The sequence below is a fragment of the Copadichromis virginalis genome, linkage group LG23, assembly GCF_057382275.1.
Source record: "Copadichromis virginalis isolate Kocher_CV1m ecotype Utaka linkage group LG23, C_Virginalis_male_GT1.1, whole genome shotgun sequence".
Taxonomy (NCBI): domain Eukaryota; kingdom Metazoa; phylum Chordata; class Actinopteri; order Cichliformes; family Cichlidae; genus Copadichromis; species Copadichromis virginalis.
This window is the reverse complement of record NC_140639.1, coordinates 53,265,696-53,283,528: the sequence shown is the minus strand read 5'-3', so window position 1 is coordinate 53,283,528 and position 17,833 is coordinate 53,265,696. Positions and strand designations below refer to the sequence as shown.

Here is a 17,833-nt window from a genome sequence, read left to right as displayed (position 1 = left end):
CACACCCACTGATTGATCTTCTCACCTCCTGTTTAAGTCCTCCATGTCTATGACTCCTGCGTAATGTGTAGCAGAGGACATGTTGATGATTCTAGAGCAGCAGCCCGGTTTTCCTGACCTCTTCAGCAGATCAAGCAGCAAGTTGGTCAGCAGGAAGTGGCTCAGGTAATTGAGGCCCAAGTGGTACTCAAAGCCATCCTCTGTCTGTCTGTCAGGAACCATCATGGTCCCAGCTACGTGAAAGGAACAAGTTTAATATGTAGTAAACCGGTGCGTGACTTTGCAAAGACCATCATCAGTGTGCGTTTGTATAGCCTACCGTTATTAACCAGGACATGGAGGGGTAGACCTCTGTCCCTGAACAACCGCACAAAGTGTCGCACAGATTTCAGTGACGTCATGTCCACGAAGACAAACTCAGCTGCAGTAAGAAAAGAACAGCACTGAATCCTGACTGTCATCAGGTAACAGCAGTCAGTAGCTGCAGTGCATGTGACCTCTCGAGGTCACTGTGCACGCCACATCATACGCCCCACCATCAATAGGCAGAAATGATTGAGTTTGTCTCCCAGAAGTCCCTAAAGGTAGCAAACATCTCAACAAGTGAGGACAGTATGGAACATATGTACGACGAAGGGCTTTATACTAGTAAGCATTAGCACACATGCTCATTTCTTTACGTGTCGTTACACAGCAGGAGATGCTGGTTTGTCAGGATTTACATTTTGTATTCTGAGGGGAGGTCATGTCCGAGGTCAAACTGGTTTTAACACCCTCAATGTTGCCATGGTAATGGAGAAGAAAATGTGACATACCTGGTCCATAACACCGATTATTTACTGTTAAAGTATCATTTTTAGGAAGAAATCAGGATTATTGTCATTGACATTCTTTTAGATTATCACTTATGTTTTGCTACAGGCTGGGATGACTGATACTCACCATGTGTAGGGATAAAAGGTGTGTGTGTTTTTCTGCACTGTATTTTTTGAGTTTCCAGTTAGGCTGGACTACACTAACAGTTTATTTTAACTTATTTAAGCCTGTGCCTGGGTCTACAGTCGGCTTTCATTTGCTCTCTGTGTCAACTCAGATGGGATCCTGTTATTTAGCTTTTCAGAGAGCAAGTATCACAGCTGACATTATTTCATATATGTATTTATGATGTAAAGCATTGCCATGGTATAACATTTTTATCTGAAATTTGAGCTTTTATTTTGGAAGACCCACTTCCTGTTTCATAGACAATACTGAATGAGAGCTTCCGTGTTACTGGACTTACCGGTTCCTTCGGTCCCTTCTTCGTGAATCTTCCTAACAGCTGCTGCACCTTCTTCTCTCTCATTCCCAGCTGGAGATGATGAAGATCAAAGAGAGGCTTGGTGGGCAGATATCCAGCAGCTGATCCACTCAATGCTACAGCCTACACTCGCTAACAAAACCTTTGGTACGACTGATACTAATGAACACTGGAGAAAAAGCCAATCACAACGCGTCTATCAACAGGGGAAGGTAATATTCTGGTATTTTAGTCCGTCGTCATCAGGATGATGGAGGTAATGAAAAAATAATCTAGAGCAGGGTTGTCAAACATGACGCCCAGGGGCCAGAATCGGCCTGCCAAAGACTCCGATGGGGCCCACTGGATGGTTTTGGAATATGTTTAGGAAGTTATAGATTTTGGACTTTTAGCTGTATTTTCATGGGTTTTACAGCTTTTCCTGCTGATGAACACCAGTACCATGACCATTCATAGTACACCACAGTAATTAGATAAACAATAATTAAAAGACAGAAGAATTCATGTGGATTACTCTCCTGGGCGATGAGACAGCAGAACTTTCTATAATTTTACACATTTATTTGTGAAACAGATTTCTTTCAATCACTACAGCAGCATCTTGTAGTAAAAATGAGACGTACTGTTGAAATTGGACTTAAGGGGGTTAAAGGTGTAGTTTAGCGTATTTACGCTGACTGAAACGAGGGCATCACTGATTCAGCCCACTTAAGATCAAAATGCTGTACGTGGCCTGCAATATAAAATGAGTTTGACATCCCTGCTCCAGAGTTAGGGTTTGCAAAGTTTGTATTTTCAGAAAGAATTTATTGTTGGAATTCTCATTTTGTAACAATCTTTAATCAGTAGTAAGGTGGCATGCATTGACACCAGGAACATTTAGTTAGCCCTATTGTGCTAGAAAAGTTAAAGATTTTAAATCCAAGTAAAGCGCTCAGTTGGTCCTGCATGAACTGTAGATTCATTCTACAGGGTGGGCCATTTATAAGGATACAGCGTAATAACATGGGAATGGTTGGTGATATTAAAGTCCTGTTTGTGGCACATTAGTATATGTGAGGGGGCAAACTCCTCAAGATGGGTGGTGACCATGGTGGCCATTTAGAAGTCGGCCATCTTGGATACAACTTTTGTTTTTTCAATAGGAAGAGGGCCATGTGACACATCAAACTTATTGGTAATGTCACAAGAAAAACAATGGTGTGCTTGGTTTCAACGTAACTTTATTCTTTCATGAGTTATTTACAAGTTTCTCTTTGGTCACAGCCATTGACATGTCGAAGAGGTTAACACGTGAGGAGCGAAATTGTGTTGATATCTGGTGAACGCAGTAACCGGGTCATTGCAGCAGGTTTCAATGCAAGACCCCCTACGAGACCACCCATCTCCCATGCTACAGTCAGCAAACTGCTTGCTAGGTTTCGTGAAACTGGTTCAGTGTTGGATTTGCCAAAATGTGGACGCAGGAAAACTGTCACTAATGAAGATGTCTGTGAAGGTTCTCAGTCATCCAGGTCATCGTAGTCAAAGTTGAAGACGTTTCACCTCTCATCCGAGAAGCTTCTTCAGTTCCAAGGTCAAATGGTGGAGAGTCCCAGATATAAACCTAGTGGGAGTTTCCCCCCACAGAGGGACAAAGGACCCCCTGATGATCCTCTAATCGCCTGAGCCAAGGTGTGAAACTGGGTGTGGGTCCCAATCAGCCAGAGTTTCGGGTGTGTTCATTGTGAAACCTGGCCCCACCTTATCATGTGATTTCCTGAGGTCAGATGGCCCAGGATGTGAGTGGGCGTTAAGGCGTCTGGGAAGGATCTCAAAACTGGATTATAGATGACAGAGAGTTGGTGTCGTAAACCCCGCCTCTGTTCAAAGATGGTCGCTCACAGTGCACATAGATGCTTCTTTCACTCCTCTTTCAAACCATCTGTCCTCTCTGTCCAAAATGTGAACATTGGCATCCTCAAAGAGTGACCTTTGACCTTTAGATGCAGATGGACTGCTGAGTCTTGTCCTGTGGAGGTGGCTCTTCTGTGTTGTGCCATGCGCTTGTGAAGTGGCTGTTTGGTCTCTCCGATGTGGAGGTCTGGGCATTCCTCGCTGCACTGTACAGCATACACCACATTGTTAAGTCTGTGTTTTGGAGTTTTTCACCTGAAAGACAAAACTCCAGACTTAACAATGTGGTGTATGCTGTACCTCCACTTGAGGAGTTTGCCCCCTCACATATACTAATGTGCCACAAACAGGACTTTAATATCACCAACCATTCCCATGTTATTACGGTGTATCCATATAATTGTCCCACCCTGTAGATCACTTCATTTTCATTAATACATTTAGCTGGCCTGTGGGCTACACTTTGAGAACCTAGGATCTACTGCCAGTGCAGATATGAAGCATTCAGCTCCATATATGGAAAGATTCCAGTGCTGTTTTGTGCAAGTCATTCAATAAATGAATATAAAAGGTCAAAAAGTTCATATTAAACACAGCTGCTGTTTAGTTCCATAGACAACATACAAAATATTTATAGCTCAAGTGGGCAGTAGGTTCCTTTTTACATAGTTGTACACACAGTTTTTGAGACCAGAGTCCCAGCCTGCGGGACATCTGAAACAATGAAACTTTAAGGCACTGCCACAACTAAGAAAAAGTATAGAAAGGGGAACTGACTGAGTGAAGGCATGTGATCGGACATTAGCCTACCTATGATAACATGCATGCCAAGGCTTGCCAGGTGTCTTGCTGTTTCAAAACCAATTCCTCTGGTACCCCCAGTCACAATGGCAACCCTTCCATTTTGCTTGGGTAAGACTGTGTAGGAGGAGAGAGGGGACCACATAAGAACATTGCACAATCTTTCATTTAAACTCTGGCGAGGTTCAGTAACGATGAGGTTTAAGACAATGCTGGGACAAAAGTCTTCCGTGACTGATCTATTAACAGTCATCTGTAAATATGCAGCAGCAACACAGCATTCGAAGAATCAACAGAACAGAATTACAGTGAGTGCAGATAAGGCTATACACACTTTTGTAAGTCAGGTGATTTACAAGAAGCTTTTTCTATAGTTACTCAGCTGGTTTTGTATAGAACTTAGAAACATATCTGAACTTAATTATGAATGCAATGACATGTCATTCTACTTGACTGCCACTGGGAAATACAATGACCAATTACCCAGGCCAGTGACTGACATTTTTTAATAGTGTAATGAAGAGCATGACATGTGGATTTCTTAGATCAATTTTCACAGAACCTTTCTTGTAGCGCTCGTTAAGAAATAAATACCAGTTACTCTGCTTTGTTTTGCTTGTAACCCAGGAAAACAGCAGGAATATATGAAACCTATGAAATGCACCGCTCCAGAACAGACTGGTGAAATCCGTTTGTATGACTGCATTGCATTTTCAAATATTGAACATTGTTCCCATGCAAAGTGAAGACATCAAGCAGCCAGACAAGCAAAACCTTTACTCACATTTATTATCAGTCAGTTCTGCAATATGTGGACAAGTATTTACAAAGTCCATAGCCTGAATGACACTTGAGGGGACAAAAGGACAACTAAACATCAGAGTATACTAGGAAGTCACAACAACTGATCGGTGAGGTAAGATGCGCCCAACTACTATCAAAGGTTTCTGTAAGTCTGCCGAGGCATTCGTCCCCCAACATACAAACCGGAAGATTTTCACATGGTTAATGAGTTTAAAATATTCTATTTTAATCTGTACCATGATCTTCTCCTAACCATTGCAATGTAGTTTTGGTACATAAATCTCAACAGCAACTGAAAATTAAATTTAACAGCAAATAAAACATTGTTGTTTCAGACTGTCTAAACTGATCACCCTAGTGGTATTTCTTAAGAGATATTTATGAACCAATAATTCACACGTTTCCTTATCACATAATATCATGTTTAAATGTATGAAGTTTAAAGAGATATAATTAATCATTCCAACATTGGCTTGTGGTACATGCAGTGTCACTTCACTGGTGGGAAAGGAGTCTGATCCTAAGCAAGCGAGTGACGGCGACTAGATAGTTAGGCTCACCTCAGTGCACAGCTTGGGCACTGGAACCAGTTTCCTGGCCTGTACTCTGTTCCACTCTGTACTTACTCTAAATGAAAAAGAGGATGGCAGAGTGTGCTTGTAGCCCTTACTGTGGAATTTCCATGCCCACATGGGCAGCAAATGTTTTACCTGGAGAGGTGTGTTTGTGCACTACGCTCCCCCACCGAGATGTGTACAGGTGAGACCATCAAGCAAGACTTTGGGAATGGCCACAAATTTAAAAAACAAAACAAACAAAAAAACAGCTGACACATTTATAATAAAGACAAAACACAATATTGCTACATAAACGATAAATCTTTCTTCTGTAACCTTCCACTTCATTTTAATACAATAGAGTTTCTGTGCAGATTTTGAATGCATAAGGACATCCGCTCTGTAAAGGAGAAATGTGTTTACAGCAGTTAACTTAAAAGCTAAAGTGTCCCATATGTTATAAAGGCTGAAAACGTTGTCCCTTTATGCCACCAGTGGCTTTTCAGCCTTTAGAACCTCAGCCTTTAGCAAAGTAAATAAAGTTCTTTCAAACCTCAGTCACTTTAGTGCTGAGCCAAACTAGAGTTGGTTTCCAAAACAGTTTCAAATTCATCCTCACAGGGTTCAGGCTCATAGTAGCTCCGAGAGTTCTCATACAGGAAAACCTGCATATCCACTAGAGCTGAAGGTATGCGGTTTCTTTTCCCAGAAAGAAAAGTACCTGATGAGCTGAACAACCTATGACAAGGAACACTTGTGGCAGGAACGCACCAATACTTCTGGAGCACCTTAGGAAGTGTGGGGAACAAAGGTGCATGGTTCGACCACCAAAGCAAAGGGTCTTCATTCAGACCTAGAACCCTCTGTGACTTGTAGTTGCTCAGCTCCTCTACTACTTGAGCATGTAGCTCCTCCTGGCTCTGGTCTGCATCTGACTGGCAAAATATGGCAGCCAAAGGGTTGTCTTGAACTGAAGTGCTGGCAGAAGATTCACCCAGAAGTCCCAGTTTTTTGCAAGGTGGCTCATCAGACACCAAAGAAGAATCATCAAGGCCCGATCGCTCCGAAATCTGCTTCTCAAGGATTGCTTTGGCCTCTTCAATAATAATACTCTCAACTTTGGAGCGTTCTTGGGTGGAAAGAAAAGGCAGTTTCTTATAACGAGGATCCAAAAATGTAGCAATGTTGAGGAATGTTGCGATCTCTTGGGATAACTGTGAATTCTGTGAATATGTGCTTGACAAGACCTTGGAGATGAGCTCTTTGCTCATGCTGATCTCTTTGAGATCCCCTTCCTTAATTTTGAGGGTGGTGTTCAGCAGCATATGAAGGACAGGTCTCACCATGCTAATGGTTGGATACTTACAAGAAGTGATCATGTTTGCCACAACTTTAAAGGGCTGGAGGACTTCAATCAAGCCCTCCAACAAGGCCCAGTCAGAACCACTGAAGGTGAAATGATGGCTACTGGAACTCTCTATAAGTGTCATACTTATAACAGCCTGTTGCTCTTTCAGTCTTTGTAGCATTGCCAATGTACCAAACCATGACCTGTCCTGGTCTGTGATGAGTGTACACTGAGCAAGGCCATGTTGCTTCTGCTTTTCTCGTACTGTATACATTGCAGATTCTCTATAATGATCGACAAGCTTGCGGCAGCATCCCAAAAAGCCACTCACTCGTGGCAGCTGGAAGGCTTCAGCCATTGCATGATTGATTGTGTGTCCAAGGCAGGGCATTTCCACTGTCAGATCCAGGAGGGAGCATGCTTTCACCACATCCACCGAACCATCTGTGGTAGCCCCAATGACTTTATGAGTTATCCCCCACTTCACAAAGGCTTCATACATGGCTCTGGTGATATTCTCAGCTCTGTTGTCCTCTTGTACTTCAAAAGTTTTAAGGCATTTGTTGGTCACCGAGAAGCCAGATGCACTGTTGTAATTGATTGAATGCACAGAAAGTGAAATATACGTTCTGTTTTGTGTTTGGCTTTGCCACAGATCTGTAGCAATGCCACAATTCATAACTCCACTTAGCTCATTAAAGACCACATTTTGGGTACGGCAGTACATTTGAGGAACCATTTTGGCTGCGAGGTCACTTTTGCTTGGAGGAGAATATCCAGGGTCGACAATACCGATTAAATTCTTGAACGTAGGCTCTTCAACTGTACATACAGGATATAACCCCTCACAAATGAAGTTGATAATAGCTACTGTCAAATCATTGTGTCGTTTGTTTTCAGAGTCTAAGCTCTGCCTTAAATAGGTTTCCTGGGACTGCTGCTGTGAAACTGTAGGCTCAGTCTTTATCCGAGAAAACGCCGTAGCAAAAGCTTCCCGCATCTGATCTGTGTTGCTTTTCACAAACTCACTGAACTCTATGGGATGGTTCTTTTCAAGGTGGTATGACAAGTTTGAGGTGTTTCCGGAGTAGGCAATTTGGCTCATACATACACGACAGTAAATCCTTTTCCAGTGTAATATGCAGCCATCTGCATCTGTGTCAAAGCCAAAGTACTTCCACACTTTGCTTTTGGCACGTGGGTGTGCGACCAGATTGAGGCCTGAGCACGAAGGTCCTGAACTTTTACCCTCCATTGGCTCCTTAGGTATAAAGTCCATCAGGATGGCTTCTCTTATCGAGAACCTAACAAGAACAGTGAAATAAACATTTGATTTTGGTGATAAAAACATTTTAAGTGTTTGAGAACTGGATTTTACAATTCTCCCAACAAGTAACATGCAAATGAGCAGATAAAATATCTGGCTAAGATAGGAATTTGCATGATGGTTACCACTGATACTGAGGTTTGCACAAGTAACCCTAACATAACAATGCCACATGAGACACTACATGTACACTATGCAATCCTGCTCTCAAAACTGACAGATTTAACACTGCCTCTGAAGCTGGATTTAAGAAATAACTTTTTAAAAGTTCACATTTTTAGAACTGGTTTAGCACCATCTTGAGTTAGTACAGAATATCAGGTCACCAGGTTGGTTGGTTATTTGCAACTGATAGACCCACATTAGATTAACAAAAACTCGTTGTTGCAGCCAGGAGTAATTAAAAAAAATTACCCTTTGAACACATTTTTTAGTTTTAGTATTCTTGTTTTCGTCACTAGCTTACATAAACTTATAGAAGTCTGTTAACCACAACCAACCAACTCTGTGATGTCACATCCTGTACTGGCACAGGATAGTGCTAAGCATGTTCTAAAACCTTTAAGCACTTATTCTTATTTAAGTGTCACATCTATGTCAGTTTTTGACAGCGCATCCTCCATAGTGTAAATTAACCTTTACACAGTGTTTCATGTCCACTTTAAACCTACCTTCAATAAGTCGATTATGTTGCTGCCCTTTTAGGTCGCCACCAGAAATATTAGTCAATTAAACAAATTACTCATATCTAATTTGTTTACCACATCATTTAACTGCTGGTTTTACTACACTATGGTTCCACCCACAACTATTTGGCAGCCACATCGTATCTAACTCAAGACCAATAACAGCCAAATGGAGCTGCAGTTCTCCAATATTTGGCTGTACAAAATAAATGTTTGTGAGTCAGAGTACTCAGACATAACCATTTAATTACAGGAATGACAAATTATAAGCAGGCATATTAACATTAACCTTAAGGAATGAAGGCTATCGGTTGCAAATACTGCTAAAGCATGGCGCATTTAATGTGTGTGAAATGCTGTTCACATTCCAAAGTGGCACATGTGACGTGACACGGTCAATTCACACGCTCTTCAGCCGAATCCTTCAACTACGTTCACGTTCTTGGAACCAAATTTCAAGTTTGTGTAATGGTTGTTTAGCCCTGGTGAAAATGACTGCCACAGGTCGCGCTAATTATATAAACACACTTCTCAAACAAATTAAAGGGACACTTTTTAATCAGAGTACAGCACTAAGTCAATTAAACTTCTGAGACATTGATATGGTCAGTTAAGTAGCCGAGAGGATTGTCAATCAGCTTCAGCTGCTTTGGCATTATTGAAATTAATAACAGAAAAAAATACTGTTTAACTTTGTGGCCTTCTATATACTTCCTCTTCTATATACATTTCCTGTTGGTTACTGGGACACTTTGATTGCACTACTTTAGTACTGATGACTTTTTATAAATTGAGCACAATATACACAGTTTTTTTTTTCTCATTTTTGCTATAGTTTATATATAAAAATAAATACATATCAAGAACAAAGTTATGAAAACAAAAAATTAATTTTAGGTGGTTTGAAAGGATTTTGTGCAACCTTTTATTTATAAATTGAGGTCTACATCTAGAAAAATGGCTTTCAGTTTCTTTGTGGTTTTATTGCACTTTTTAGCAATTTATTTAGTTACTATGAACTAAAGTTGATAAAATTAGGATTAATAAAAAAAAAAATGTAATACTGATGTAGAACAAATTCCATCCATCCATTCGCTTCCGCTTATCCTTTTCAGGGTCGCGGGGGGCGCTGGGAGGAAGCCGGAGTACCCGGGGAGAACCCACGCAAACACGGGGAGAACATGCAAACTCCACAAAGAAAGACCCCGGCCTGATGATGGAATTGAACTCAGGACCTTCTTGCTGTGAGGCAACAGTGCTAACCACCGTGCCACCCATGTAGAATAAATTGAAATGCTTAAATAAAAAATAATTAAAAAAACATAGCACTACAGCGTGTAACAATGCAAAGATAAGCTCTGGTGGCTTTTGGTGGTGGTTTTATCATAGATGATGAAGAGTTAACTAGAGACTAACCGACTGTTGCTGTCATCAGTAGTTGGTACCAGACACACTAGTTGCTTAATTTAATTGTTAAAATTTTAATTGATGCCCAATACAGGTAAATTATTGTGTCCATCTGCCATTTGGTGGCAGCCATTTGTCACCAGATGCCACAAATGGTGAAATGGTTAATATTGGCCTGATGTTTTTGTCATATATAGCGAATATTAGCTTCCACCTTTCCTGGATGGGCTTTCAGTCATTTGGGAAGGGTTCAGAGTATAGCTGCTACTAGGGCTGTTCGATATAACCATATATATCGGATGACGATATAAAAACGTCCGTCGTTTCATTTTACGCTATCGTTTGTTTCGTGGTGTCGCAAAATAAACTGTTTACGGCAATATTTTTTCATGGTTTTGATGGTCACTGTAGGGGCTGTATTAATTTCTTCTTTCTCTTATATTTAATATAACCACACTACGGACGGACAAGCGCCTGTTTTTATGCGTTGTCGTTAGCAACAACGACGGTAACAGCATCGCATGTCCGCTTGTTTATGTTCCACATAAATCTTTCACAATAAAGCTCAAGATCCTGTTGAGACTTTTCAAAATAAACTGAATCACGTGAAAGAGCAGATTATTTACGGATGAGAAGTAAAAAAGAGCCGCCAGGTGCTAAAAAATAAACCTCAGACTCAAACGTTAGAACAGGCTTTTCCCCGCAGCACGCCGTGTAAGAAATACTCACAAAGAAAACAACAGCTGTTACAACTTATGTCTAAAAACGTATCGTTTCATGCATCAATTCAATTCAATTCAATTTTATTTATATAGCGCCAAATCACAACAAAAGTCGCCTCAAGGCGCTTCATAGATACAGAGAAAAACCCAACAATCATATGACCCCCTATGAGCAAGCACTTTGGCGACAGTGGGAAGGAAAAACTCCCTTTTAACAGGAAGAAACCTCCGGCAGAACCAGGCTCAGGGAGGGGCGGCCATCTGCTGCGACCGGTTGGGGTGAGAGAAGGTTAAAACACTCGACTCCAGCTACACGACGCGCAGCTGGAAACACTTCACGCAAGTCGAGCTGCTCGAGATTCACAGAATTTACAGGAAATGTTACATTTCTGTGATTTATATCGTTATCGGACGATAGATGTCTGATATCGGGATATGAGGTTTTGGTCATATCGCACAGCCCTAGCTGCTACTGCTCCACATTGAAAGGAAACAGCTAAGGGTGTCCTCTTCTGGATAAGGTGTTCCAGCCCTGCATGTCCTACTGGGAGGAGGCCCCGGCGTAAACCCAGGACACACTGGAGAGTGTGTATCTGTTCCCTGGGAACATCTTGATGTTCCTTCAGATAAGATGGAAGAAGTGGCAAGAGGGAGGTCTGGGCTTCCCTGCTGCTGTCCCTGGGACAGACTTCATGAGAGTGGCCTGAGGGTCCGAGGTCCTCCAGCGGATTATGTGCTTACTGTTTGGCCCTGTGGAGCCTAATTAGCATTTGCCATAGAATTTTGGAATTGTCACGTCCACTAGTGGGGCTCTGTGGTTTTCAAAGCAGCAGCCGTAGTACCTGCAGCACTCAGTACACGTGAAAGATGTAAAGGGGTCTGGAAATACTGCGGAGAACGTGCAGCATTCGGCCGTGGGTCAGTGAGAGTTTGGTAGGGTATATCCATGGAGCAACGCACCGATCTCTACAGGCTGGATAACAGCACTCAGACTACCCTAGACCCACTGTCAAACCCTATGCAGTTAGTTCTAGGTCCCACCTGCTGCAAGGAAATGCTCAGTCTTGTGTCATTTCTATCAACCCACTCCATATCAGTACAGATTTATTTCCCCATTGAGACCTGATGTGTTTTCAAAGTGTTCCGTTAATTGTTTTGTATCATTATTATATTATGATGTAACAACAATGAGCTGAAGATTAGAAATATACATTCCCTTGAATTTTTTTAATTGAAAATTGCCGATACATTATAACTACATTTAAAAAAAGAATAAGAAACAATATTTATATTGTGCCAATATAATCTGCCCTGGTCACTCCATCTGTGACCAGCTGAGCCGGAACAATTCTTCTTCTATCCAGCTACAGTTTGCTAGCTGCCACAGCAATGATTACCCAGCAATTACCTGATAGCCACTGAACTAATAGTTAAGTGTCTAATGTTAATGCGTGCATCATCCAGGTTAACATTTATGATAACTTCAATGTTGCTGAAACGGGAGCTTTACAGACCTCTAACATTCCTCTTAAGCTGTTTGTATCAATATTGATGCAAAGTATCGTAATTCTGTATTCATTTTCGTATCAATAAATACTGGAGTAACATTTTTTTCTTGACAATCCTACTGTGTAGATGTCTAAAGCCCCGCCTCCAACCTGAGCAGTCTCTCAGATAAACTCATCTCTAATCTAGCATCATGTGTGCTTTTGTTGTTCCAACAAAAGCACACATGATTACAGATGATTTATTGCAAATATCCAACAAATCTTGATTTCGTCACCAGTAACACTGATGTTCAGAACTACAATAAAAGTCTGTTTTTAAAAGTGAATATTTGGCTCATTAAATCAAAGGCGTAAAAGGCCAATCAGTTTTGCTCTTTTGTAATGCTGCTGGATATTCCCAAAAAAAGGAATGCAACAAATCTGTCATTAGTCACGCACTCTGTGAGATTATGTGGGTATAAAACCCAGATCTGCATCTCCAGAAACACTTCCCTCTTTGTCTTACAGTGTAATGCATTAGTGATTTTCCACTCTATGGTCACATGCTTTATTCACTAAAATTAAATTACTAACACTGCTCCTTTGATAAATGGGTTTTCAAAAACCTCTAGCTGTAACTCCACCTGTCTACATACTTTTGCTATGATTTTGAAAAAACAAATAAAAACAAACATTTTCTGGCGATGAGAAGTTCACCTGAAAAACCACCTCAGTGTAGGGAATGGAAAAATGAAACACTGGGTTAGATCATGGTGAAGTCAGCTGTGTAAGTCCACTATGGAGCAGCAGTGGTCACACGTGGCAGCTAATCACGGGTACACAAAGATCTGCTGGAGCTCACAGCACGAATCACTGGGATCCTTTCAGATATGTTAAAGTACTACAGCTGATGTTCCCCTGCCTGCTGAACTCCACTTTAACCCAGGAGTTCTGTCTGGGTTAAAAATAAAAGTTTGGATTCACATATACTATTATTTCATTACATGTTATATAGTGGTGCAACGGATCACCGTTGATCCATAATACGAACCGATCCCACTCCACGGTTCGGTACACACATGATCCGAAGATAGGAAACAGAAGAAAAACAAGTATGTGTAAGGTGGCGTGGTGGGTCTGTCAAGTGGTAGTTATGGTTAGCGCTAGCAGTCCAAGTGGAGGAGCAGAGGAGTTTAACACCCGCCGGCCAGCCTTCTACCTTTCTACCTTTAAAAACCCGCCTTCCAGCCAAATGGCTGGTAGGCTTTTAGCTAAGCTTTAGCTTCAGCCAAGTGGAAGCTAAATTGGCTAGTCATTCATATGTAAATTAGGTTGTTACCTGGGAATTCTGGAGGGAGGGGAGTGGGGGTGTGTGGATGAGGGGGTGGGGGAGCTGCTAAAAGCTGTGAACTTCCTTTTGTGTTCGTCTTGATGCATTCTCAATCATCCAGGGAAATAAATCTCCAAAAGTCACCAACTTGGAGTGTTTCAGTTTGCCATCTTAGGGAGAAATCAACACACATGGGTGTATGTCCTTTGTTGCTGAGATTTATTGATAAAAACAGTACAAAAAACCAACCATTTGTACACATATTTACAAATAATAATAAAAAGTGAGTGAGTACATTTCAACATTTTCAGCAATCACTCACAATCCTGGCACTGCCGTGGTATCTGTAGTCTGCATTTACCACATGTGTATCTGTAGCAGTGAACACGTCGCATAGTGGCATGATTGTTCTTGCATTTGTGTTTGACCTGACACATGGCTCTTTTTCCAGGGCTAGGTGTGGAGGGTTGTGTCCGAAGCAACTGTTCTTTTCTTGCCTTCTTCGCAGCTACATGAGAGTGAGCCAACTCTCTTGCAAGCTCCACCAGGAAGTCCACCCGTCTTTCCTTCGTCCCGGTGCATGCTTGATACAGCACATGTGCATTCAGTGCTGCCATGTCAATCATGTTATAAAACACGGCAACTGGCCAGCGCCGTGTTCCTCTGCGGACAGTGTACTCCCGAACCATCTGGTCCATCACATCCACGCCACACTTTGTTTTGTTGTAAAGGGAGACAGTGTTTGGCTTCCTTTTGGTGGTGTTATCAGTCTGAACCACGCTGTGCATGCTGCTAAGAATATAGACTGTCTTCTTCCGTTTGGCTACAGATACACATGTGGTAAATGCAGACTACAGATACCATGGCAGTGCCAGGATTGTGAGTGATTGCTGAAAATGTTGAAATGTACTCACTCACTTTTTATTATTATTTGTAAATATGTGTACAAATGGTTGGTTTTTTATACCGTTTTTATCAATAAATCTCAGCAACAAAGGACATACACCCATGTGTGTTGATTTCTCCCTAAGATGGCAAACTGAAACACTCCAAGTTGGTGACTTTTGGAGATTTATTTCCCTGGATGATTGAGAATGCATCAAGACGAACACAAAAGGAAGTTCACAGCTTTTAGCAGCTCTCCCCCCCGGGCTAAAGCTATTACAGAAGCTGTTGGGGTGTTTAGCTGCAGACGGGAGGCCGTATTCTGTTGCGCAAAACAAGGGGTTTAAACTATGATGGACGTGCTTGAGCCACGCTGTGATATCCCGTTTGCGTCCACTTCAGTGGCAACATCGTTCCAAGCATGTATGAGCAGGAAAAGTTTAAAGTTATGGCTGAACTGTCCCAGGCATCTTCTGTTACCCAACTACTACAAACGGGTGGAGCTCCAGGGCAACGGAAAGCTACGTGACCGCTCGTTATATCACAGCAGAGTGCGATATAACGAGCGGTGTGTATTACTGTAGGGTCGACCTTACATTATAAAGCGCCTTGAGGCGACTGTTGTTGTGATTTGGCGCTTTATAAATAAAATTGAATTGAGTGGTAGATACAAAGACTGTACTGCCCCATATTGTACCATCATTTTTTTTTATAATTGCGTGGAATGAGTCTTGAGCTGAATGTTTTTAACAGGCAAAAATACTTCAATAAGTAAATGTTACATTTTTGTCTTTTTTCGCAGATCCGTAAAATTGATCCGAACCGTGAGATTTTGGATCCGTTGCACCACTAATGTTATATAAATATAGTTTAGTTCGGACTAAAACAGCTGGTAAAACATGCTTCAGAGAGCCACTTCTTATTACCTCTGTCACAGTTTTAATGGGCCCAGGCTGTTACAGCTCCACAGGCTTTTCTTTGCATTTGTAAAGACAAAGCGGCTCTCATGTCACACCTTTACCACAGTGCCTATGAGCTCAGTGGGGTATGAAGCTTGTCCCTGGGGACATTAATGCACGTCAATAGAAAAAGCATAGACACGTGCGTGTAAAGGTCAGTGCATTCACCATCACAGGAAGTGTACAAACATGAATCAGTGTAAGAAATAAAAACAAATGATTGATAATGAAAATTAAATGAACCTCCTTTGAAAACAGGATTGCTCTGATGCGATCTGAGTCCCCTTTGTGTCACAGCCCGCGCAGGAGCCCACGAGGAGACGGACTCACCGTAAGAATCATCTCAGTTTAATCTCATCCCAGCATAAAACCGTTTGCGAGTTAGAAAACGCTACTTTAACTGCTGTTCCGCCGCAAACACACGCACCGCACGGCTCTGGCTGAAATCACATCTTCCTCACACTATCGATCGGAATTACGGACTAACGAGTACTTCAAACTCTCCGTGTCCTGTTCTTGCAGCTGACCGAGCAGTTCTATACCTGCAGGCGCTTCTGTCGACGACGACACGACATCAGTACCGCACATGGTGACAAATATGCATCAGGCACAAACCAGCAGACACAGAGCTGTGTAAGAGAGAAGCGGGACTGACCTGGGAGCGTAAAGGAGCGGTTGAAAATTTGGTAGAGAAGAACTTTAATTCCGCATAAGTACAGTTTGAAGAGAGGCACCAGCACCGACTGAAGAGACATCCTTCTGCTTCCCACACCGAAACGCTTCCGAGTCCGAGTGCGCTTCCGTTAATGAGTCCGTGTGGACGCCTCACTGGGATAAGTCTGTCAGTGGTTCCGCCCTCAAGAAGTTTTGACGCAAAGAGGGCGGAACCAAATGAGCTGAAACGCATTTTCTCCGCTAAAGCTGTGAACAGTGTTTAGTTTGAACAGCCACGTCAATGCATCTGCTGTCGTTATGTCAACAATAATAACAGTATCGGTACTTTGTAGTTTCTGATGAAGAGGCTGTGAGCTGTTTGGTGGCCTTATTCAGACGGTATATTTATTGGGCCATAGCAGCGGGGTTAAAGTAGGGGCAGAGATGAGGTGCAGACCCGCCACATGTCTATTGGTATCAACATTAACAACAATGAAAATAGAATACACAATAAAACAATATGTCCCAGTGGGGGGACAGGGGTACCTTGACACAGAGCCTCTGAAGCATAGTGTGGTTTGTTTTTTGTCACATGCACTGGAGCTTCACAGACCGTCACTACTAATAACTAGGTTACACATCAGCTAAATGTCAAAGTCATATTTTCCACCAGCTTAACCAAACTCGCCATAGTAACCGAAATTTCTATTCCTTGGCAGACAATAACCAGCTGGAAGAAATACAGACAATAAAAACATGTAAAACTTGCTGTATTAGTGAGGCTCAGATATTTTCTGTTGTTGCTGAGGGAGCTTTACTGTGACACAAGACTGTAATCTATCACATGATAGTTTAGACTGAAACATCTTTCTGAATGACTCAATTCTATTCAATTTTATTTAAATAGCACCAAATCACAAGAACAGTTGCCTCAAGGTGCTTTATATTGTACAGTAGATCCTACAATGATAGAAGATACAGAGATATTTGTTTTATAAACGCGAACACTAAACATGGACCGATCCGATATTACGTATCGGTATCGGTCCGATACTGACCTAAATTACTGGATCGGATATCGGAGAAAAATAAAAAATGTAATCCGATCCATTAAATATCACGAAAGCACCTCACAAAACTTGCAACACGCGGTAACTCGCCTCAGAACGTTAGCACGTCGGAGCAGTATGCATCACGTGATAGAGCGGCTGTGGCATGCGGGACCTGTCGGTGGTCTGGATAGCATTTGGAGCTTCGCTAGCAACCCGGCATTTCATCTCAACAAAGTTATCCCCGAGAGAAGTAAAGCAAGTGTGTAAGTCCATCTCTGAATGTTTGTAAAGCATTCCTGCGTTAAGCTTAACAAACGATATATGGAGCGACTGCCTCTTCTTGCTGCTACTTCAATCATGAAACTGCTTAACGATCAGCTGATCGGCTTTTCTGTCACGAGTCCGTCTTTGTTTTTGGTCCACTTTGCACCAGAAAGAGGAAACCAGCGGATAAACAACAGCAGCAAGTTTAAGCTTGATCAGCTGTTGTTAGAATGTATTTAATATTACTTTCTACTCGAGGATCTTTTTCTACGTAGCTGACGCTGGTAACTGTGCAGGGGCGGATCTAGCAAAGTTTAGCCAGGGGGGCCGATAGGGCATGAACAGGGAAAAGGG

At 42.0% G+C, this 17,833-nt stretch overlaps 2 protein-coding genes across 2 annotated transcripts in view; both read right to left on the bottom strand.

The window, feature by feature from the left end:
• Positions 1–16,325, bottom strand: part of dhrsx (dehydrogenase/reductase (SDR family) X-linked) — a 20,841-nt gene extending 4,516 nt beyond the window's left edge. The window contains exons 1-5 of the mRNA XM_085448093.1: positions 16,165–16,325; positions 4,007–4,114; positions 1,283–1,351; positions 320–421; positions 26–233 (exon numbers count right to left, since the gene is read on the bottom strand). Of these exons, the coding sequence (XP_085304219.1) occupies positions 26–233; positions 320–421; positions 1,283–1,351; positions 4,007–4,114; positions 16,165–16,264 (587 nt within the window). The 5' untranslated portion in view covers positions 16,265–16,325. The remainder of the gene's footprint in view (positions 1–25; positions 234–319; positions 422–1,282; positions 1,352–4,006; positions 4,115–16,164) is intronic.
• On the bottom strand, positions 4,769–16,229 carry LOC146682268 (E3 SUMO-protein ligase ZBED1-like). Its single transcript, XM_085448091.1, has 2 exons — positions 16,165–16,229; positions 4,769–8,010 (listed from the first exon to the last, which is right to left on the bottom strand). The coding sequence occupies exon 2, from the start codon at positions 7,983–7,985 to the stop codon at positions 5,922–5,924; it is 2,064 nt and encodes a 687-aa protein (XP_085304217.1). The 5' UTR covers positions 7,986–8,010; positions 16,165–16,229; the 3' UTR covers positions 4,769–5,921.
• Positions 16,326–17,833: the final 1,508 nt, after the last annotated feature.

Coding starts and splice junctions, on each gene's coding strand:
- LOC146682268 (XM_085448091.1), bottom strand. CDS start 7,985: ATGGACTTTATACCTAAGGAGCCAATGGAGGGTAAAAGTTCAGGACCT.